General features: G+C 45.0%; 1 protein-coding gene across 2 annotated transcripts in view; it reads left to right on the top strand.

Moving 5' to 3' along the window:
- The window catches only part of Cacna2d3 (calcium voltage-gated channel auxiliary subunit alpha2delta 3), an 840,411-nt gene that overhangs the window by 668,631 nt on the left and 147,217 nt on the right, over positions 1 to 24,563 (top strand). For both annotated transcript variants that reach the window (XM_057770101.1, XM_057770100.1), the window contains 9 exons: positions 1,729 to 1,800; positions 2,057 to 2,118; positions 3,439 to 3,506; positions 7,703 to 7,748; positions 7,881 to 7,978; positions 10,429 to 10,522; positions 13,776 to 13,871; positions 15,556 to 15,677; positions 18,615 to 18,695. In XM_057770101.1, coding sequence (XP_057626084.1) covers positions 1,729 to 1,800; positions 2,057 to 2,118; positions 3,439 to 3,506; positions 7,703 to 7,748; positions 7,881 to 7,978; positions 10,429 to 10,522; positions 13,776 to 13,871; positions 15,556 to 15,677; positions 18,615 to 18,695 — 739 coding nt within the window. The remainder of the gene's footprint in view (positions 1 to 1,728; positions 1,801 to 2,056; positions 2,119 to 3,438; positions 3,507 to 7,702; positions 7,749 to 7,880; positions 7,979 to 10,428; positions 10,523 to 13,775; positions 13,872 to 15,555; positions 15,678 to 18,614; positions 18,696 to 24,563) is intronic.

A 24,563-nucleotide genomic window follows, 5' to 3' on the forward strand; every position in this document is an offset into this window, starting at 1 on the left:
CCCTTGTCTGCTTCTTCCCATGTGGTCCTTACTACAGCAGTATGTGATGGGTGGGTGGGGGGGGGCTGTGCTCAGTTCTGTTTGGGCAGCAGAGGAAACTGAGGCACGGAGAAAGGAATGGTTTGCCTGTGACCATCAAGTTCTGTCCCCAGGGTCTGTTTCTAAGTGACAGCATTCTATCATCCCTCACAATGAGGAGCTTGGGGAGAAGAGCTCGTCATCCTTGCAAGACTAGAATAACTGTCTAAACGTTTGCCTCTAGAATGCATCAGTGACCCCGGCCTTGGGCCCTCCCTGGCCCCATGCTAATTTTTCTCTGCTACCGGGGGTTGGGGGTAGCTTGGCAAGGAGAAGCTGACATAATCTCTGACTTGCCTGGGGAACTTGAGAGGGGAAGGTCCCAAATGGCTTTAGGCAGGCACCAGAAAGAGGAAAAATGAAAACCATGTTAAAGATAAATTGAGCCCGTTCTTAAAAGTTAGAAAGTAGACTTAATTAGGACCAGCTCTCTCCATCCAAAACCACAAAAGTTAAAATGGGAAAATATTTCCAGAAATGCCCATTATGTGTTGTTAAAAAATATCTAAAGTAAAATATATGTTTTATTTTATACATGCCTCAAGCTAAAAATCATGCTTTTACTTCTCTCTCACAGAAGACGGGAATGTGAACCCAAATCTAGACAGCCCTGAATCAAATTTGAGGTGCTGCAAGGCCTGCAGTTTCCTATCAGCCTGATCTCACTAAAGCTCCCCCAAGGAGGAAAGAACAAAAAACCAAAACAACACACACACACACACACACACACACATCCTAAAGCGCAGACAGAGAAAGAACAGTTCCCAATGGACTGGCTCCTCAGCCTTTGTTCCTATCCCATTGAATGGCCTTTCCTGTCATGTCCCCTTGCTGCCCATGCAGGCACATCCTTCATCACCCAGCCTGTTGTCCTCTTCTGAACTTGTGGAAGGCCACAGGTAATTAGATGAGGTCAGCCAGGGGGAGGGGAGGCCAGCCAGGCTCACTGCTCCAAGATGGGACCTCCAAAACTCAGAGGCAGGGGTCAGTACTGTTCACTGTCTTGTCAGCGACGCTGTTAATTGGGTGACCATCTGAAGCTGATTCATGCTGTGGAAAACGAGTTACTGTCTCCCCAATGCCCCCCAATCTTTTCAACTACTGTTTAGAAAAACATCTTTAACTTGATTATCTTTTGAAAAATGATCTCTTTGTGACAAATCGGTACCCCTTCTGAAAACCAACTTGTCCCCCAGAGACATTCTCGCTTGTTGATAGTTTTAGCAGATTGTCTAGAGTTCATTCTCTGACCTCTGGACTCATCAACATCCTGAGGCTTCTCTTGTGGCTACCCCTAAGGGGTTCACCTGGGCACCCCAAATCACAGTTGAAAATTATTTGTCTTTGTTTACCTTCCCATTATCCAATAGCTAGAGAGGTTCTGGGGTTCACTTGTGCACCCCAAATCAGAGTTGGAAGTCTTTTGTCCGTGTTCACCCCCTCCCATTGCCCAGGACCAAGAAAGGTCCTGGTAGTTTCCCTGGAGAGCTGTTTTAGAGCTCTGAATGCCGTGTGCAGCCTTATCCTCAGAAACATGAAGAGTTGGTAGAAATCCTGTCTGGACTTTGTACAGGGAACTTCTGAGCCCGGCACCCAGTGACATAGAAACCCAGGGAGGCACTGATTCCCAATTTCATTTTCTTGTTCTAGTTACGAAATGCCATGGTGAATCGGAAGACAGGGAAGTTTTCTATGGAGGTGAAGAAGACCGTGGACAAAGGGGTACCTTTTTCTCAAACATTCTTGCGCTTCATTAAAACAAACCAGTGTGGAAAAGTAGCTTTGAAGGTTCTCTGTGGAATAAATATCTTTCGCCGAGCTCATTTCTCTCTTGTCTTTACTTATCTCAAACAAGATTCATGTAGTACTATTATTAACCAGACCACAGTGTGTCCATTTATTTTTATTGATTTCTGAAAAATGTCATCTAGCAGACTAACCATGTTTTCTTTTCTCTATGACTTTCCCCCCAATCTAGAAACGGGTTTTGGCGATGACAAATGACTACTATTATACAGACATCAAGGGTACTCCTTTCAGGTAGAGCTGACCATAACCATGGACATTCCATCAGACCTATCAGTGTGTTTGTACCCAACCTGCTGGCCTCTCAGAGCTCACCATCTGAGGATAACAAACACCCTCCCAAAGGCCGGAAAGAGTGAGGAAGGGGCTTTGCCCAGGCTGCTCTTTGTCTTTGTCCTAGAATGGGGAAGACGGTTCAGGCCCACCCCAAACAGCCACAGCTTATCATAGCATTCCCAGCACAAAATCTCCGGGGCTCCCACCACGGGTGGAGGAGACCAGTTCAGAGGGTCACCAGGTTCTTCACCATCTCACTTGCTACCTCCTAAGACCCTTGTCTCACCTTTGGTTTTCATGACCCAGTAATCCTGCAGGTGGCATTTCATCCCCACCTTGTGCTTCCATCTCAACTTTTCTGAATGTCCTTCTGTGTTGTCTCTCCGTTACAGTCCTAAAAGTACGACTTTGCCTAATGGTTTCCTTTCCCATGTGTACGGAGTATTTGAAAGTTGCCTGCTCCTGTTAACTCAATGTTATTATGTGATTTGTAGAAAAAAAAGGAAACTTATTTTAGCAGGCTTGCTTCATGCTCCTGAGCTGGTATCTTTCAGAGTGAAGGGAAAGATAGTCAGGATAGATTAATCTGAAAAGTAGATTCTAACATCATTGTCACCCACTGCTCAGGATGGTGACCAGATGCAGTTTGGAACCAGGAAGAACCAAGGAACACATGAGCCCCTAAGTGGCTTTGCCAAATAAAGGGACTGATTTTTGAAAACAGTCTCTAACTTTAGACCAAAACAGAAAGGCATTTAAATCAAGCCAATAAGAATGTGGGAAAGCAGTTAGACTGAGGAGGGGACCAGGCTGACAAGCCAGCAGTGTGGCTGTGCTCCTCATTCGAGTGTCCCCAGTCTTAGGTTTGCCCTAGGGAAGAGATCAGCTTTTCTGGGGTCTCGGAGTCTCTGTCTAAGTTCAGAACAGAGGTGTGTAAGGTGGTAGCAAGGAGCAGGGTGTGTGGTCTTGGGAGGACATCCAGTGGAGGGCTTTCTGGAGGGGCAAGCTGTTGGCCACAAATCTTACAAACACAACAGCAGCCAATTGCCGCTGGCATTTCCAATCAGAAATAACTTTGAAGCAGCTGCTTGGGCCTAAGAAAAACCAACACCCACTATAATCAGTGAGGTTTCTGAACGTAAACTGTTGGGAAAATTGTTTACAGAACATGAAATGAAAATGTGAAAATGGAAAATAAAATAAAAAAGAAAGGTTAGCCCGCAAGTCTATGCCAGTGACTGCCCTGGACTTCAAGGTCTGCTCTGTCTCTCTGCACAGTTTAGGTGTGGCGCTCTCCAGGGGCCATGGGAAATACTTCTTCCGAGGGAATGTAACCATTGAAGAAGGTAAGGCACAAACTTGGGTTGGCTTCTCCTTGGGTATGGGGAGGAAGGCCCAGAGCCAGCTCTGGGAGAACTAGAGATTGTGTGTGACTTTCAAACCTCTGGCTAGTGATTTGGGCACCTGACTCAAATCACTGCCCTCTGAGTGCATCTTTTCTTGCCAGTTTTGTGTGGGTTTCTGAATGACGGGAACCCCAGCTGGCTTTATTATATTGTTGTACGCATAAAGTAGTGGAGGCAAATTATAGGAATCTCATACCACCGTTATTCTTGTCATGCATTCAGTGCTAGGGGAAGAATTAAATTAATGTAGAAGTCAAGTCTAAAGAGAAGCAATTCCGAGAAAGATCTGGAAGCCTTTGCTTGGAGCATAGTTGAGCCACCCGTCTCAAGGGCTTTGTGTTATCCTTCACTGGGGGATAATGTGACGGTTGAAGAGATTGACAGGAGTTGGGAAGCAGAAGTAGGATCTGGTAACTCTAAGATCTTCCATTTTCATAAAGTGCAGGTGCACCCCATAAACATTAGCCATCCCAATCTGTAAAGGCAAAGTATCTGTCACAGAAATTGTTCTTTCTATCACCAACAGTCCGTTGATCCTAAGCAGTTGCTGTTTCCAACAGTAAACATTTGGAATTAGGAGTGTGCTGTTTAACGGGCTCTTATTCTAGAAATGACTTTGAGTAAGGCACTTTCGCTTAGCCTGGACTTTGTGTTAGGTCCATCTGCTGATTGGCCCTGAAGTGCTTCACAGCCACTGGGTTTTATCTGACGAGGAAATCATGATGTCTGATGAAGCAGAAGGGAGAGAGGGGTCCACTCAGTTCTGGGCAGAAGCAAGGATGTACCCATCCAAGAGCCAAACATATGGTCTCTCTTCTCAAAGACACACAAGAGGACTTGAGCCAACCTTGTGGCCTGGACAAGATATACACTAAAGGATGTGTTCTTAGAAGCCATGTTTCAGTTTCTAGAATTTTCTAGTTCTGTGGGCTATGTATAGCTTTGAAGGCATCAGTGCTCCTGCAGCAATACAATTCATGCCCAAACCATTTGAGATGAAATGGAGGAAGTGCCTCATGGTCAGAGCAGGAGAGGTCTTTAGTGGATCATTTGCCTCTCTCGTATCTGTCCCCCTTAGCATGTCTCTTTATTGCTTGTCCTCTCACGTCTCTCTGTCTCTGTCTGTCTCCCTTCCTCTCTCTCTCTGTCCTCCCTCCCTCTCCCTCCTCTTTCCTCCCATTCCTCCCTCCCTCTATTGTTTATTTTTTTCTCTCCATCTCTTCTCTCTGGCTTTCTTCCTGCACCAATGTCTTTGCAGTCTTTTGGACCATTTTTCTGGTTACTGTCCCTTCCTGTGTGTTCCACAGCGGTTACGCTGAGCCATTGCTTGAGAGAATTTCAGAACTAAGCAAGAAATTAGTTTGAATACTTAGCAGGGGGGGCGGCGAGTGTCTGATTATCTCCACAAATGAGATCAGATCTTCTTCTTTCCTTGGGTCATCTGTAAACAAAAGGACTCAGCCCTGCCAACTCCCTGAGGAAAAGAGCACAAGAAAACTGTTTTCCCTGAGGCTGCTAGTCAGTCCCTCATCTGGAAGAGCCTTGGCCTGACCATAGCTCTCTTCTGTTCATGGAGTGGAAAGTTCTTTGAGGATGGCACCCATATTTCAGGGGTTCTGTAGCTAGCTCCTCACATGGTTTGCCAATGCCTTCTGCTCTGAAGATGATAAACAGTAAGATTTACTCAGAATTGTGAGAGGTCAGGGCTGAGGGTTTAGCTCAGCGGTAGAGGCACCACGCCCTGGGGTCAGTTCTCAGCACCCCTAAAACAGTGTTGAAAGTTGAAGCCTGAGCTAGTCTTCCTGCTAATATTGTGCCTCTTCAAGATCTCCTCTGACACATTGCATCTTTTATATAGTTATATACAATGATTGCTGAATAAATTGGGCGCATGTCATTAGTTTCAGCTCCCTGAGTATGGTTTTATCAGAAGGGGAAAGGACTGGAGAGAAATTAGATTTGTTTGGTATTCAAGAACTTAGATCTAAGAAATGATAGTGGGTCTCATCCCTGGGGTCGCATCTGTGAGTACCATGATGCTGAGCCAGGGAGAGCTTTGAAGATAAAGGCAGAATAAATTGCAGTGAGAGAAGGAAGTAGAAAGGACATCTTCAGCTGGCATCCCAAGAAGGTGCGGACCACGGCCAGGCCTCTGCCCTTGTCACTCCTGTAGTGAACACTCCTCCCTGTCACAAGCATGGCTCACATGGGTCTTTGCTTTCTCCTTGGTGTAAAAGTCACTTTTTCAGTGATGCTTTCCCTGACCACCAAAGCAGAGCTTGGTCTGAAGCATTCTCGCCCCTGCCACTCCCTGCCCCTCCCCATGCGTTCTTCTCTGCCACTACCAACAGATCAGCTGTTACAGGAGTTCCAGCTTCATTTCTGTTTCTCCTGTCACTAGAAATTATATCTCACGAGGCAGGCTGTTTGGTTCTTGGGTTATTCCTAGCTATAGCACTGACTTATTCCTGCCTCGGGGAAAATATTGAAGGAAGTGAGGGAGAGAAAGAAGCAGGAAAGGAGGGAAAGAGGGAGAGAAGGAGGGAGGAAACAAAGAAAGAAGTGAGTGAAAGGGTTAAGAGAATGTGTGTGCATATATATAATATATATAAATTATAAAAATGTATATCTCAAGATTGCCCTAGGAACTAGTCACCATCATACTTAAACATCTTGTAGAGTTCTTGAGAATATTTCTTGGATAGGAAAATTGATGTAACTCAAGGATTGACAAGATATTTCCAAGATAGATAATCCAATGTTAGCAGATTACTCCCTGTAGAACTAAGCAGGATTATTCTGGGCATCTAGTATTTTAGACATCTGTATTTGACAAGGATTAAAGTATTAAAGTCATTGGAGAAACTGTCTTCCTGAAACGTTACAAACATTATCGGAGTACTTAAGCATGTCTAAAACTGCTTGTCTGCAGATGACCCATTGGAATCAGAGAGAGAGGGTGGCTCTCCGGAATGCCTTACCTCATTGGTGCTGCTGTATCAAAACACATGAGGCTATAAGTGTCCTATAAAAGTTTACTTAGCTACTGTTTTAGAGGCTTAAAGTTCAAGATTGGGTGGCCCTATTGGATTGACGTTCCGGAAGCAGCACAGCATAGCAAAGGTGGGAAGGAATGTTCCTGTATATAATAGGACCACTCATACAAGTGAGGAAGCACGAGACTCATTGTGACCACTGCATTAATCTCTTCATAGTAGTAAACCAATCACCTATTGTAATGGAAATCAAATCCTACTCTTAAAAGTCTCTACTTTCCTTGGGAGGTGGGGGTGAGAAGGGTGGCGTGAGATGAGGGGAGGGAGAGAATGGTGATAGCTTTGTAAAATGAAAAAAAAATTGTATTAAAAAACTCTTATATCAAAAAAAGTAAGAAAAGTTTGCCACAAGGACCCCCCCCAAAAAAAGTTCCTACCCTCTTAATGCTGCCTTCAAGTTCTCAACACACACACACACACACACACACACACACACACACGCATGCACCCCTTTGAAAGACAAATCATATCAAAACAATAGCATATATCAGGAAGTCTGTAGTATTCCATGGATCGCCTCACTTCCGCGCCACCCTCAGCTTTACTAACTACTTTTCTAGACCAATGGCTCAATTTCACTCAGAATCCTTCAACATCTACTAGCCTTCTTTGCTAGCGGAACATAAATGAGTATTGACAATCTCATACAATTTAACCTATAACATCACTCTCCCAATTATGTGCCATTCCTGTTTTGTGCATGAAGAAAACACAGAGAAGTAAATCTGTTAGCATCACACGGGAGTTCAGTGGCCTGGCCCAGTTTTCAGTCCAGACTTCATGGTGCTCCCGAATCTAGCATCAAAGCCATTCTGGTAGAAACATCCTTCTTTGTTGTGAAGTTGAGATTTCTCTGGGATGAGCACAGGGTACCGGTATGGTGGTGCTGGCCACAGCAGAGTGAGAACGTCGTCTGGATGACTTTTTACATACATACAGAGCCCTTGATCTCAGCCTACCCCTTTAGGGTTGATACCTACTGTGAACGCACTCCCTCATAAGGGCCACACTAGAGAATTTGAGATATACCGGAAGAGGAGGAAGACAGCTGCTTAATAATGCTTTGTCCTTGACTTCCAGGCCTGCATGACCTAGAACATCCCGACGTGTCCTTGGCAGCTGAATGGTAAGATTCTACTAGTTGTTCATCAGCTTCAGGATTCCCTGCCCTCTTACCCAGTTTTCCTGGTCCAAACACGAAGTGGGAAGATGCTCTGAATATTTATATGTTCTTCTTTGGGACCCTGTCACATCCTAGGTCCTACTGCAACACTGACCTGCACCCAGAGCACCGCCATCTGTCTCAACTGGAAGCTATTAAGCTCTACCTCAAAGGCAAAGAGCCTCTGCTTCAATGTGAGTGTGCTCTCAAAGTATGCCTCTGGGCGGGAGGAGGGATGGGAACTGCAAGCCACAAAGGAGCCTTAGGTTTCAAGAGCAGCTTTGCCTTCATACGGACTGTCAATCATACCCAGCCAAGTCTCTCCCTGTAGAAAGACATGAGAAACAATGGAGGTTATGACCACAGTATTCTCAATCACATCGGCCCTGCACTCACAGGCCATCTAGTTAGGTAGCTGGGTAAGATGGAGGTGATAAAGATGGAGGTGGCAGAGACTGCACATCTCCGCTATTCTAGGCCTTCTTCTGTGGATAAGGAAGTAAGGCTGGCCAAAGAATGACCTCAGGCAAGATCATAGCCTAAGTCTCATAGTTCTCCAAGAGTGGGGGTACCACGGCACCTGTTGCCTTGTATTCTATTCTAACCATTTCCCTTGGATATGCTCTGTGAGAACTAAATGGCTAGTGATCATGGCCTAGGGGTAGGAGGGAGACCCCCCCCACACACACACTGAAGGGCAGGAGCTCTGGACGTTCCCTTGAGGTCTGATCAGAACCTCCCCATGACAAGCTAGTTCTAGTAGCTGCAACTTGAACAGAGGGAGTCACCGAAAGGCGTGGCACCTGCTCCCCCTTTCATGAGCATCACTTATCAATGATGGGAAATCTGCTTGACATTTGGTGTCTCACAGAATAACCAGAGCAATCCCGGCAGAGGTGTGTGGAGACTCTCCAGCCGCACATTGACAGCTTCATGGGCTGGATTTGCTTTGGGGGTTATCCTCTGGTAGGAAAAGGATCAGGTGGGCAACAGATGAGCCCAATTTTTCATTTCTTTGAACTTGTTAATTACTGTATCAAAAAAATATTGTAAGCATAGCGATACTATGAAAATGCATTTTTAAATCGAGATTGTGTTTTTAAAAATGTATTTTTTTTAATGGGTATGGGTGTTTTGCCTACATGCACCACCTGAATTTCTGGTACCCACAGAGGCCAGAAGAGAGCATTGGATCCCCTAAGTTGGAGTTACAAATGGTTGTGAGTCACCACGTGGGTGCTCAGAATCAAGCCTCAAGTCTTTGTGAGAGCCAGCACCGTCTTCACTGATAGCCACATGGCCATCTCTGAGTTCATCTTCCTTTAGTCCCCCCTTAGCTTCCTCATATGTTGTGTTGTTTGCTTCAGGCACTTTTTAAGAAAGAAATATCAGAGTTAGGACTGAAGTCTTTGTGTTTCCCTGCCCTGTACCCTCTCCTTCCCCCAAAGAATGACGTTTCCTGTATTCATTCATCGTTTCTCATGTGTCTCACTCATGCTCTTACTGTTTAAGTAGGTTTCCATGAGCTGTGTGTGACATTTTTTCATTATCTTGCATATTAAACTGTATATACAGAATTTACCATCCCAAACTCCAAAATCCCAAAATTGTCTAAGCAACAATAATGACATTATAACAGTCAGAAAATTCATTTATGGACAAAATCACCTTAAAATATTGTTTGTAGTTAAGTGCAGATTTTATATTAGAGGTATATATGAAAAAAATGAATTTTGTGTTTACATCCATGTCCTAGCCCCACATCTCAGTGTGTATGCCAAATGTTATAAAATGCTCAAAGTCTGAAATATGAGCTATTTTGGTATCAAAGATTTCAGTTATGAGACCCTCAGGATGTAGACATCCCGATATCTTATATGAGTCACTGCATACTGCACTGTATAATGTGCAGATATATGTACAGCTCACTTTTATACTTCATACTTTTGAAGTTTGTGTGGGTCATTTCTCTCCATTGGGCTTGTTCACCTTATCCACAGGATATAATCGCATCTCAACCATCGTCCTGACAATATGTAAAATTGATTATAGCGCTTATCTCATCCTGCTCTCGGGCAAACTGAATTCTGGCCCACCTCTGAAAAGCCTCTCCTAGATTCATGATCTCCTACCACTTGGCCTCTGCAACAGTGCTCTGCCCAGCAGCCTTTTGGATAGGGACAGCTATCCCCCATTAAAACGAGCAAATGTTTGAAATGGAACAAATCACATACTACGAGTCCTCATAATTTTCCACTGTGGTATCTCGTTCTCATAGCCTGCTGAATGCAGAGAGCTGAACTGATGGCTGTAGTGAGGACCAGAGGCAGCTTTTCCAGGAAGACTCAGTATGCTGGCCCTGGCATGAGCTGGGAGCTGGGAAGAGACGGGGGAACACTATAGTGTGCACACCCAGCCTCACTGCTTGCTACTGTCTAGTCCAATTGCTTGGGGCCCAGGGGTATTAAGAGTGTATCAGGTATCAGGCTGTTTCATATTTGCAACCAGTGGGAAGTTAATTCATAAAGCAACACCTTGTAGAAGAACATAGCCTGCTGACCCCACAAACCAGCCCCATGAGCTGCTATGGTGTCCCTCTTTGGAGTCTAGCCAGAGCCTTCTTGTCTTCTGTCCTTCCCAATAGGTGACAAAGAATTGATCCAAGAAGTCCTTTTTGATGCTGTGGTGAGTGCTCCTATTGAAGCCTATTGGACCAGCCTGGCCCTCAACAAATCTGAGTAAGTGGCTGTCTGCATCCCGCTTCGTGGACATTTCCGCACAAGCTCCCCCAAAACAAAGTTATGGTTTAAGGAACTAAACTGTTTCAGAAGCCTGGTGTTGAAGTTTTCTAATTTCCCCCTGAGCTCCAAACCACAGAGCTAGAACAGAGTAGCAGCTTGGATGGCAGGCAGGCTCCGGGGCTTGACGTGGAGTTTCTCTGAGTTTTAACTTGACATGAAGTTCAGTCGCAGAGGTAGGGTGACACTTCCGACAGATGGGTCCCGAGAAGGCACTTCCTGCCTTGCCACAGCCCTTCCCCCGTCACAGGCTGGAGGGGACTTGGGAGGAGGCCAGGGGAAAGGGATAACACTCTTTCAGGGGGTGTCAGTTACTGCTCTGTGGTTTTGTATGTGAAGTGGAAGAGGGGGTGCGGGTGAGGGAAATCAAAAGAGTAGTTGATGTCAAAAACGAGGGTTAGAAATGTGTTAGCGGCTTATTATTGCTTTCCTATTGGCTCTCCTGAGACCCTCAAGCAGCAAGCGTTCAGTTCTCTCGGTCTATGTTCTCCATTAGTTTCTTCCTTTGCCTTTCTGTCTGGTGTATCTGTTGTTCATTCTTTCCCTGCTACCCATCGAGTGTGTGTGTACTCTGTACACTAGCCAGGCAATGGGGAAGCAGGGGTAATCCAGACGGAAGACAGATAGTGACTGCCATCAGGGCTTCTGTGGTATGTGGAGCCATTAACACTTGGGATCCCCACAGTGAGCAGACAGGTAGACTGTGACAAGACCTGGATTGGAGGGGGCGATAGCACCAGTCGAGGGCAAGGGGAACTTCCGGAAGGGAACTAGCGAGACCTAGAACCACTAGATGAGAAAATACTTGGCACAGTTGAAGAATGAGAGGTTACTGCAGGAATAGGGGGGGCAGGGAGGAGTGGTGTCAGGTGCCGACAGGGTACTGCAGCAGGCTGGGTAGTTCTGGACCTTGAGGGTCCAAATAGAGAGTTTGGAATTTCTTTTTTAATTTATTATCATGATGATGGTGGTGGTGGTGATGGTGGTGGTGGTAGCTATAGTAAGGATTGAACCCAGTGTGTGGCACATATGGGGTGAATGTTCTACCACTGAGCTGTATCCCTTTCCTCAAGATTTTGGATTTTATATTCAGAATATTAGAAAATCATTGAAGGCTTTTAAGAAAGGAATAGGACAGACAGATTTGCTTTTGTTTCAAAAAAAAAAAAAAAAACCACCCTCTCTATTGATGTATATAAAATAGAGTGTGACGGGGAAGAACAGCAGCCCAGGCTCCGAGCTACCCAGGTCTCTGCCCTACATGTCAGGACAGTAGACACGCACAGACAAAGCTTCAGCTGTTGAGATCCTCCACTGCCACGCCAAGCCCTTCTGGTGGTGTGTGGTGTGAGCCAAGAGAAGCTGAGGCTCCCACTTGCATTCCCCATTTGGAATTGAACTCTGGGAAGCTAGTGCTGGTTTTCAGGATAGAAGATATGGAGAGAGGAGATGGCACTGGCTAGACATGGCCAGAGCCTCTCCAGACACTGGCGCTGGAGTCTCACCAGAGAAAACTTCAGGTCGGCAGTCTAACCTGAGCCTGGGGCTCCATGGAGAGACTGCCATGCCTATCATTCTAGGGGCCACCCTCTCACTCGCGTAGATCGTATACCCTACGAGCTTGGGAAAGAATCAAATCTCACCGTAGGGTTTCTTTCTCTCACAAATACGTGAGTGTCTCTTTTAGGGTCTTATGAAACTCTAAATTTGGAGCAAGCAAGGATTGCTGACTCATTCCTCACACATGCTACAGATTTCTTAAATGGTAGCTTGTCCTGCTGTCCACATCTGTAACTGATTGGATAGCCTTCCAATTTGGTATAGGCTATAAACAGAGCCAAATGCATCATGTTGGTTTTTATTCAGCCCTCACCCCCACTCCACCCCACCCCCAACACATACATACTTAAAGGTAGTACTGGCCACCTTATCTACTGTCAAAGACTAAGAAATCAAGAACCTTATATTGAATAATAAGCACAGACAGTGCTTTGGAACAAGTTGCTACTAGCATCTAAGACAGAGAAAGAGCCCAAGAATTACCATTGTACACATAATTTGCTTGTTGGGAAAGCTGTGTTTATGAAAGAGGACTTTTCCTTTTCTAAAATAAGAATTACATGCTGAAATCTCCCGAAGATCATGTTCAGACACTAGGTATGCTCTGGAAGATGAAACACCATTATGCTGAGAGTCCTTTACATAGGCAGTTGCTGCAGTTTCTACAAATGACACCCTAGGGATGTTGAAGGAGCCGTTGTAGTCCTTGCTGCCTTCGTGGCTTTAACTGCATGCTTGACGGAAGCACACAAAGCGAGGAAGAAGTTATCTTGGCTCACAGTCTCAGGAGAGCTCAGTTCGTGGTCACCCGGCCCCATGTGCTCATACACAGCATCCCGGTGGCAAGAGCATGAGGCCGGGGGAGCTCTTCACTTCACCATAAATAGGAGAAACGGGAGGAACCAGGAACAAGATTTCCCCTAAAGCTCTGCCTCCAGCAATTTCCTTTAACCAGCTACTGACATCCTCCTGAAGTTTCCAGAGCTTCCCAAAGAGCACCACCTCCTGAGGACCAAGTCCCCAGCCTGTGAGCATTCTGGGGAATATTTCATAAACATTATTTCACTTATCTCTTTGGGAGTGGTTTTGAGAATAAAGTCTGTGCTCGAATGAAAGCTATAAATTCTTTTCCGTCTGTCAGCCTTCCGGGCTGTAGGCTTCTCCAAAGCTGGTCCAACAGCTCCAGTCCTTTCCTTCCACAAGGAAGACCCTACTGACATTCTTTAGACCAAAAATATACTTGGTAGCCTCACAGTAAAAACACATCTTGTGGACATCTTCCTGTTTCTCCTCTGAGTCTCAGGCTGTTTCTCCAGGTTTCTACCTTGAGATGAGCAGCGTTTATGGCTACAAGTGCATCTCCCCCCTCCTTCTGTATTTGTCGGCAGGCGCTTACTACATCTTTCCTGAAAGTCTCTCTTTCTGTAGGTTGTGTCAGGGGCAGGAGTAGTCCGTCCTTGGCGCATGCATGTATGTGTACATGTGCGCCTGCCTGTGTGAGTTCTCCTGGTGACTTTTAAAGTTCAGATTTCAAAGCAGCCGTTTGCCAAACATCCTGCGAGTCTTGAAATGTAAAAGCCATTATCTGCTTACTGTCTAGAAGCACTCCCTGATGTCTGCTGTTCTGTTTCAGGAATTCTGACAAGGGTGTCGAGGTCGCCTTCCTCGGCACTCGTACAGGCCTCTCAAGAATCAACCTGTTCGTGGGGGCCGAACAGCTCACCAATCAGTAAGTAGGAGGGTCCCTCTGCAGGGCCCGATGAACCCCTTCAAAGCAGAGATTCAAAGGGGGCTTATTTCATTTCTTGAGGTTCAGGCCACCCAGTGCCTGTTGAGAGCCTTCCTCTCTCTCCTACTGTTGGGGCCCCAGTGCACACGTTCACCTGTCAGTTGGCCCTTCCACAACCCTTTGTTCCTTCAAGTCACCGTCTGCTAAGTCATTTAGGACTTAACTTGAGAGACAATGCAGCTGCTGTGTGTGGAACAGCTGGAGGCAGGGATGTGCTGGGCTCCTGACTCACCGTTAGGGCACTCAGATATCCTGAAGCTCTTCCAAGGAATTACTGCCAGGGTCTCAGGTCTGTTCCTGATTTGTTTGTTTCAATAAACCTCTGACCCTCCATGCACAGCCAGTTTCTAATACACAGAAAGCAAAGCTGTAGGTAAAGAGGGATATCTTGATTTCCTTTCCAACTGCCATGGGAAAAACAGATAAAGCAAGAAATGAGTTATTTGCCTCACAGTTCCGGGTTATAGTCGATCATGGCAGGGAAGTGATGGTAAGAACTTGAGAGAATGTTCATATTACTTCACAGTCAAGAGCAGAGAGAAAAACAGGTTAATGAATCCACACAAGCGCTAAGCTTACCTTCCTCATTTTATGGAGTCCAGGATTCTCCCACCCAGTGAGTGGTTCCTCCTACAATTAAGATCGCTCTTCCCATATCAGCTGACACAGTCAAGACAATCGCTCACACACATTCTCAGAGGCTAGCCTTCATCTCGACAGTCACTCACAGTTCTGCCCAGAGCTTGCCTCCTAGGCATTGAGTTGATGACTATATATTTAAGGCTCTTTAGAGAGATGTAAAACACTGAGCAAAATACTGTTCACAGGGCTTTGGGGAAAGAGATGTGACAATGTGTAAATTAGGCCCAGGAAAAAAAGCAGGCTATGTGACCAAGTGGCTCAGAGACTTGAGTGAGACAAGAGTTGTGTGTTTAGATTCACTTGGGATGGAGACAATTTCTGAAGTATATTTTGTGGTGCATTTGGAATTTTGTAAACAACAAATTCATAACGTACAAACATAGACACACACACACACACACACTGCTAAGTTGAGGAAGTGACAGATACAGCCATTACAAATTGGCTCTGTAAATAGATGCACAGATTTTTTTAAAAATTAACTTGTACTCCATAAGCTCTACACATAAGGCATCTACTAAAAAAATCTTTAATAAGAAAAGTGATTTTGACTTTGAGGGGATGCAGTGGGAAAGAGAATGTGCATCAGTTGTGTTCTCCATAGAAAGAAATGCCATGTGCAAGGGACAGGGAGGCCAGGAAAGAAGAGGGGGCAATGAGGTCCTGGAAGCCATTCTGTGTGCCAAGAGAGAAGGAACATAGACAAAGAAGAACCTGAAGGTCCTAAAAGGGGGCCTCTTTTGCCTCCCTTACACCTGCCCCAGTCATTTCCCTAATGTAGTGGAAATACATTCTCAGAATCTGACTGCTGGACTCTACAAAGAAGTTTTTTGAATGAAGTATTGACTGGGGCCTCCACTGGACTGAGGAGGGCAGGTTGGACTTCTCAGAACCAACCTTGGTCCCTCCTGACAAAGGCTGTCGGATCTACTGTGTGCATCTTGGCCTTGAGTGGTACCATCCTCTTCTCGTTCATTTTCAGAGACTTCCTGAAGGCTGGAGATAAAGAAAACATCTTCAATGCAGATCACTTCCCTCTCTGGTACCGACGAGCTGCTGAACAGCTTCCGGGGAGCTTCGTCTACTCCATCCCTTTCAGCACAGGTGGGGCAGGTCTTTCTGTTTCATTCTGCTGGCCTGGTCATTGTGGGGGTGTTGCCTGAATCCTGAGAGGAGCCAATTTCAGTCTTCAGAGCTAATGCAGAACATTGGGTCAAGTCTGAGCAAGTTATTTGTTCCACTCAAGTGACAGCCTCCAATGTAGTGGAAGTGTGTCTTAACCAAATGGTGCAAAGGGAATTTTAAGAAACAAGGTTGATATTTTGCATCCTATAGAATTTGAGGGCAAACTTCTCAGTCAATTTGTTTTCAATATCCATGTAAAAGAAGATTCAGGCATCCTTTGCTAGAAACTTCAGTGATTTATACCCTCAGACATATCCAATCTCTCTCTCTCTCTCTCTTTCTCTCTCTCTCTCTCTCTCTCTCTCTCTCTCTCTCTCTCTCTCTCTCTTCCTGGATGACTTGGCTCTCACAGCATAGTCTTTCCTGCCTCGGCCTCCCCAGAGCTAGGATTACTTACAGCTGTGTACCCACACACTCAGTAGGACCAAAGCTTTGTATTCTTCACTCACTGACTGAGGGCTGATGCAACCAATGAGATCCGTAGAACAAAGAATTTTTTATAGTTTTAAATTGTGAAAAAATTAAAGTAACCCAACCCTCACATACACTGAAATTCAAGTGTTGGCTTAACCATACTTAGATGGAAGACACATTGGGCCGTTCAGTTGCTCCTGGATTTTTGTCATCTCAGGCTTTTTATAGATGCTTTCTGTAGAAGGCTCTAGAACATTCTAGAAGCTTCAGAGAATGAGCCCCAGTCTCGTTGGCCTGCTCTGGAAAGTTTCTCAGTGGCTGCACTTTATTTTAGGACCTGTTGTGTGTCAACCCCTTGCAAACTTCCTAGCTCAACTTTCACAGACAAAAGTTCCACAGTGCTTGCTGTCACCTGCCCCGTCACTCATTCCCGTAAATGTCAGTGTCTGCAGACAGTGCCTCTGACACTTACAGAAGACATGATGGCAGAGGTCTGATGTAGATGGCAGAGTAAGAGGTACCCGGAAGTCACTTATCTTGTTCTGCAGCAAAGTGCCCAAAGAACTCTGTTGAATGGCACGCTTGTTGGGCTCACAGTTGAGGGGACCCATTCCATCACGACAGCAAAGGCAAAGTGGTGGGTGCCAGAGTCCAGACGGACAAATTACACTCAGAGCCAGAAAGCAGCAATCAATAGGAAGTGGGGCCAGACCATCAATTGAAACCCTTTTCCCCCAAGTGACTCACTTCCTCCACCAGTTTCACTTCTTCAGGGTTTTAAAATTCTCAAACAGTACCCTCACATGGGAATCTAGTGACAAGCATAAGTCTTATGAGGGACATATTGTGTATAAGGGTCCTCCATTAACAGAGAGTCTCAAGGAAAGGTGGCTTATCAGTGATGAGATTCTCATAAGGGCTAGGGTTTGCAGGAGCATAGCTAGTAGGCTCTTTTCTAGTGCAAGGATTTTAAGCGTACTCTCTTTCTTGAGCTTGGATATTTGTACATGTGTAGTTTCTCATGTATGCATCTCAGGTTCCACAGCCCCTTAGTCAGACCTCTCCACACAGAACTTTCTTGCTGGAAGTGCCAACCAGGATACTGTAAGCGCTTTGGTTCTACCCCACATCTATGTGAACAATAGCATTTAAATCTCATTTACCTTCCTTTATCTTAGTCCCTTAAAGCAGAAAACAATACTTAGCTTGCTGACTTTCTGAGTCTACGAGGAACCATCCAGGCCATGACATGGGGACTTGCACTGCGGCTCTAGGATCCCCAAAGTGTTCCCCATGTCTGCTCACAAGTTATGTAACCATTTTCTGTGTTCTTCTAGAATAATTATGCTTGAGGGGGGAAAAACCGATTCTAATTAATTAAAACTGTCCTTGTAGTGGGTTTGGAAACGGATTTTTACTAAACATTTAATCTAATTACATAATAAAAAATTCATGGTAAAACTGTGAATGATATACAATCTTAGAAGATTTTCTGGCTACTTTTCACTTGGGTTTCTTTGAGAGTCAAGGGAAAATCTATAAAACCACGAGGTACCTGCCATTGTAAAGCTGCTTGTATTGACTACTCAGGGATGACCTGGTTATTTGGACTTGGTCTGAGAGAAAATTCTTAATTACTTTGGTCATGTGTTTATTCCAGTTTTGGTTTGCCTTGCCTAGTTCTCAATGTTTCTGTTTGAAAAAGAAAACAAGAGAAAAACAAGAAGAAAACCTCTTCCACCCCAAAACTAGCAGACACTGCTCATGAACAGGAACGTATCAGGTCAGGCTGTTCAAGGGACAGCCTCTCAAGGGGTTCTCAGCTCAATGGATTTCATTCAACTCACTTCTTTGAGCTCCTTTTTCTGAGGCAGGCACCAGATGAACTGGGAATTCAGAATTTATGCTCATGATCTGTAGTTAATGGATATTAGAACTGATTTTTACTAATACAAAACCAATAGCTGGACTCTACTGTTATCTATTCTAGTTATCTCCCTATGTAGAGTGTTTTTGTTTAGAAAAATTGGTTTTAAAATTTGAAGTCCGCAAACCAGTTAAAATCTATATAGCAAACCAGTTATAGCGGTCAGCTTCCTCTATCTTCAGAGTTCGCTTTCATGTGGCCTTGTTTCCAGCAGTAACATAAATGAGACCATAGACAGGAGCAAACATTTCAGTGAATACGCATGGCTTACAAAGCCTGTGACGGATTCACCATGAAGAACTGGATTCTCCCCAGAGCAGGTGGCAACAACTCATCCTGTCGCTTCCAGAATCCAGGGCAGAGTGTCCACATCCTAAAGCATTCTGGGCTCTGGAGACAGAGTCCCAGCATACTTTGCAGATTAATGACCACAGGCCAGTATGGTTGTTCTCTATCCATGGGCCTCAGAACTCTTCATTATTTTACTAGGGTGAGGTTTTTTTTTCCCCCCATAGGAACAGTCAACAAAAGCAACGTGGTAACAGCAAGTACTTCCATCCAGCTCCTGGATGAACGGAAATCTCCCGTGGTGGCAGGTAACCAATGATTTTGATCATCAAGTGTGTTATGAGCAGGGCCTCTGTTTTGTCTAGCACACTCACACCCCGAAAGGTAGGTTTCAAAAAGAGAAAAACAAACATTTCTCCTTCAGCTCTGTGCTAGCTCTTTTACACTGAGGTGCTAGCATAGTGTTTCTCAACCTGTGGGTTGTGACCCTTTTGGGGATTGAACATCCCTTTCACAGGGGTCGCCTGAGAACATCCTGTATATCAGTATTTGTTACAAATCGTAACAGTAACAAAACTAAAGTTATGAAGTACTGATGAAATAATTTTATGGTTGAGGATCACCACAACATGAAGGACTATATTAAAGGGTCACAGCATTAGAAAGGTTGAGAACCACTATTCTAAAGGCTCATGGGGTTGTATGCAAAAGAAAGAATCCTTCCCAGTGTTCCTATTGAATCTGGGCCCAGGGGAAATAGTTGGAAAATATAGTGAGAATTTCCTAACAGCAGGTAAAACTTGAGGAATACTGCAAGGATGGTGATGGGCATACAGAGAAATTATAGGTTTTTTTTTCACATATTAGCACACATAACCTGAAATATGACCTTCTCCTCAGAGACCAAGAAGCATGCTGGGTTTGTGAGCAGGGGAAAGCTAAAACATTTTACAATTAAGACTTGGGTTATCAAGGAAGCCTTTTCTCTGCTCCCATCCTATAGGAGCCCCAGCCACCGCCTATGGCTGGCTGGCATTTGTACTGAAGGGCTGGAATCTACCACAGTTCTCCTATAAAAGCTTAAGACCATGCCTGGCATGTAGTCCATTCTTAATCCACCATTTCTGGATCCATCAGTTGATGGATGCATAAGATGTGCCAAGCACTCTCCTGATCCAAACTATGTTTACCAAAGGGAGTCATTTGTTTGGGGGGCAGCCTCCCTCATGGAGTTTGACTTGAGAGTGACTTTGAACACTCACGCCTATGTCTGTGTGCTGTGGTAATTTGTAGAAAGGGGGCCGAAGGGAGCGGAGGAGCAGAGCTGACTGAAGCACTTGCTCTTTGGCTGGGAATCACTGCTGTTCCCTCCACTTCCTTTCTGACAGGGCCTGTACATCATAATTATATAGCAGGGGGGGCTGATCGGTCAGAGGACAGCCACTCTGGTTATCCTTGGGTTATTGGATATGACAAGGAAGATGGTCTTATGTGTTTGACCTGCAGCTTATCTTGAACTAGGCAGACCTACAATTAATGAGCCTGCAGATAGGGGCTCTGAGGATTCATGGCCGCTGTCTTCAAATACTGTCACTTCATGCCTCATGTTCCTTGAGGAAAGTAGGAGATAGGGTCATTTCACTCAGCAAGATTTATTTTTGCTTCAAGGAGGTCAGACTTGCTTACCTCTGGGCTGTTCCAGCCAGCTAATTCTGGAGGCATGTTATCTTTTGAGGGTTAGAGTCATAGACAACAGATGTCTGTCCAAGGCAAGGTCAGGCAAAAGCAGCCCATCTGGTTCAGAATTTCTCTTAAAAATTCTTCCTGTGGGTCTTTTCTTCAGTGACCATAATGGGTGTTCCAGGTCGCTTCTGAAGCCACCGATCCCAGACACCTCTGTCCCAGTTAAAAAGGGATATTCAAGTATGAGCAAATGTTTACTGTTATACAAGTGTATATGCCCTGGCCTGGAAACAGTGCATCCAAGCTAACAGGGAGTTCATAATTTGCAAGTGGTTTGCTGGTCTATTATTGAGTTACACAGCTGGCCAGAGAATGTGGGCAGGTGACCATTTGGCTCACCTTGCAGGGATAGGCAAGGCATCTCTGACTTGTTGTTTCTAAGTGTGTATCAACTGGTGCTCATATTCGACAGATAATTACAGAGCAAAGCCGAGAAACAAGGTTGCCCGGGGAACTGTATTTAGTTTGGACCTTTTAAAGTGGGTGACTACTGACCTTCTTTTCCCAACTGTGTTTGGGAGATGTGAAATAAAACAGCCTCACTTGGCTTTGATCTTGAAGACTGCTGTGGACGCAGCCCCATGATGGCAGTGACCTCAGGGGGACCTTTCTGTCTCCCAGAGTAGAACAGCCTCTTCAATTCATGCCCTGCTTCCGTGGACTTTGTCCCAACTCTCATGTCAATCACCAGGGAACGAGGGTCTGTAACAATCCACTCCGTGTTTTCCTCCAATTACTCAGATACTGTTTACCATTATGAAATTAAAGGGGCCTTTTTAGTTGGAGAGGCAGCCTTGTTTTGGCAGATGAAGATGAACTTGTGAGCAGGCCTGGTCCCCTTTAGCAGGCCTCTGGCAGCAGATGGGACACAGCCAACCAACAGGAATTTAGGATCCCGGTAAAATCCTTGCAGTTGAGACTTAACTGGAAGAAAAGGTGTACAACCTTGCAAATAGTTCCTAGACCTCCCCTTCCCCCGCACTGAGAGGCTGCCCCTTTTCACAGCCTGACCTCATATGTTCGTGTTTATTGGCTATGTGTGCTAGTTTGGGGGTAGAAAGAGGTTTTCTCCTTGCCTTTTCTTGTTTTCTTTTTCAAACAAAAACATTGAGATACTCATCTGTCAATGCCACCTTTGAAGAAAGGCCAGTTGGGGTGGGCAGGGTTCCACTTGTGCATCAGCCTCGGCGTATAAGCAGGCTCCATCCATCTTCCGGGCCTCTGACAGTACTTCCCAGCCTCCTCTCGAGGACTCTGTCAACTTTCCAGCTGCCAGCAGTGTGCCTCGCTTACCTAATTGCTTTCTCAGGGCAACAGGGGACATGACAGGGCCTACCCAGTCTCTCTAGAGTTTTGGAAACTCCTGCGTGTGTGTCAAGACGCTAATCCATTTTGCTGTTATGATGAAACATACAAACCTTGGAATGTAAGGTCTGCTTGAATTTGCCACTCGTCTTGTACCTTGCTCAGTTCATTGTCCTGGGTCAGTAGTGCTCTAAGTCAGGGTTGAGATTATTATTGTCCTCTGTCAGTAGTGGTCCAAGTCAGGGTTGAGATTGTTAGTTCCTGCCTTATTCTCACTTCGGAGATAGCATAAGAGAACAAAGGGGAAAATACATGTATATGAAGAGATGCAAAAAAACAGGATGTATAGGAATGGTGCATGTTCACCTTCTGTTTCATTTAGTTACTCACTTACTAATTCATTCATTCACTCATTCCATAGGACAGGACTCCTGCTTTTGCCAGGCACTCGACTTATCGATGAATAATAACTGGTTCTATGTTGACAACCCTTCCATCCTCACCATGTGCATAAAATAGCAGCAATTTTTAATTTTAATAGCAATATGGAGGGCAAGAGAGATGGTTCAGCAGGTAAGAGCACACCATCCTTATGGCCTGAGTACAACCCCTGGAACACACGCACACACATATCATGGTAATAGTAAATAAAAAATTAAAAGCCATGACTTTATAGGACTGGTGAATTTAAAAGCTGTGTAGTCTTCTGGAGGTTCTAGAAGCCAAGGATTGTGCTTGTCTTTCTCTCTCCCACTAAACCATGGCCAGCTGAGGGTTTAGGCTGTGATGGACAGACCTCAGTGAAAAATTACAAACAAATCGAGATCACAGAAACCCGTTTGCCCCAACTTACTAATTTGCCAGCTCAGGATCCATAAATTATCTAGAGCACGTTGGTATAGTTCTCCACTGGGCTCTCAGTAGGGGAGGCCCACCTTTCTCTGCAGTACTGTCTCTGCCATACAAGAGTGGATAATAGCATGCATGGTGTAGGGGGTAGATGGGGGACCTTGAGACACCAGATGGTGAAAGGGGTGGCCCTGCTGGGGACTCCTCCTGAATTGTTTGTCCTGCCTTCCTAATCACTGGATGGAATCTGACAAATACAATATTCCTAACCTCAGCTATTCAAATTTCTGGAAAATAATGGTTATTCAAGGCCTATGGGCTTTGTTGTCCCTTGCTTTACAGGAGTATAGGATCCACAAGCCAGATAAAAGAGCCATGGTATGCAACTACAAGTCAGAGATTCTCACTGGCAAAATTTGAGTTCACGCCACAATCGCACCATCCCATGACGTGAATATTTTAAGGATAGAGAAATCATTTGCTGCCCCATTCGAATGGCATCGATAAACCAAAAGCTATCTTTTCACTGAAGTCCTAGTATCTGATGTTAAGTGTTAGACTAGCGGCTAATTATGATCTTCACAAAAACCTAGACATTAAAGCCTTCATTTATCACACTACAACTTTTTATATGATAATTTCATTGAGGTATGACACCCCAAATTCACTGTCTTTAAGCTGTGAAGGACAATGATTTTAGTAGATTGGAAGATGGCCCTGACCCTCCAGCTCACTCCTGAGCGAGGAACATGGATTTCATTAGATCCTCTCACAAGGAAAATTTCAAACTGTGGGTTATGTGGTCTCATCTGCATAATTCAAGGCAGTGTAATGAAGGGGAAGATTTCATTTTAAACAGATAATTAGGAAAGTGATTGATTAGCGCCATTAGCCATTAGCTATTGTCAGGTAAGTGCTATTTAAACGAAGTGTAGTGTGTAAGATGGGCCCTCGTTAGTGTTGTGTGAGTAATCTTCCCAAAACCTTCCCAGCAAATGTCGTCCTTGACCTCATTCTTTCAGTGGAATCTCACAATGAGCTAACTACATCTCAGGAATTCAGGGTCAAGCCTGCCGCGGGTAAACCTCTGGCTTGTGAAATCCTAGCAAAGGAAGTGTTTTTATCATAAAAAAAAAAATGCATATTGGGAGTAGGGAGCTAGCTCAGTCAGTATAGTGCGAGGAAATGAATTTGATCTCTAGAACCCATATAAAAATGCCAGATGTGCTTAGCATAAGCAAGGAATCTCAGCTTTTGGGAAAGCAAGGACAGGAGGAACGCTAGGGCTCCCTGGCCAGCCTTGCCATCCTGATAAATAAATTCAGACCACAGGAAGGCCTTGTCACAAAAGAACAAGGCAGATGGGTTCTGAGGAACCTCTCAGACAAGCATATATACATGCACATGCATCTGCCATCCAAATGTACATACAGGCACGTGTACATGTGTGTGCACACACACAATCAGAGAGAGAGAATTATTACCACTGGTTAGAATGTACTACTGGCATTTACTAGGTGAAGGGCAAAGATGGCGCCAAGCATCCAAAAAAACAATTTGCCCACTGATCCAAACAAAGAATGATTTGGTTGAAAATGTCAAGAGTAGTGAGCTAGAAACTGGCTTAAAATGAACACCATCATTAAACCTCTCAATAGATATACATTTCGTTCCTGGTGGTACCTAGAGCTGAACATGCGCTTATGAGCAAGTTTTACAAAAGGCAGTGTGGAATAAATCAGGAGAGTTCTAGTTGGGCTATCAACGAGGGCACACCTGTCCAGGACAGACTCCTTCCACTGGATCGTCTCCTAAGGGTACCACTGCCAAGGGAGAACTTCCCTTTGTGCTGGAGATAGAGAAATACTAAGTCTTACAGGGATGAGACGGAGGCAAGCGAAGGAAGGAAAGACGTAAGAAGGGGGAGGGAAAGAAGAAAAAATACTCTTGAAAAATCAGAGCCAGACAAAGATTAAGTGTGGCTGTCGGTGGCAAAGAGAATGAAGTCACTCACCTTCCCAAACATGTGTACAGGTATGTGGTGAGGGCGATGCCTCTTAGTTTCCAGGTGGCCAGGGAGAGATTTGAGTGGAAGCCTGAAAGATGAGATATACCCAGCATGCAAATCTGTGGAAAGAGCTCTCAGGAAGAAGCAACCCCCTTCCCCAAGGATGAGAATGGGTTTGTGATGAGATCCCTTATACACATACACATCTCTGGTTGGCATTCGGAGACCTGAATGATGCAGTTTGAGGGTATTTAGCAGACTCTTACCAGAG

This window comes from Chionomys nivalis, chromosome 5 (assembly GCF_950005125.1).
Source record: "Chionomys nivalis chromosome 5, mChiNiv1.1, whole genome shotgun sequence".
NCBI classification, from domain to species: domain Eukaryota; kingdom Metazoa; phylum Chordata; class Mammalia; order Rodentia; family Cricetidae; genus Chionomys; species Chionomys nivalis.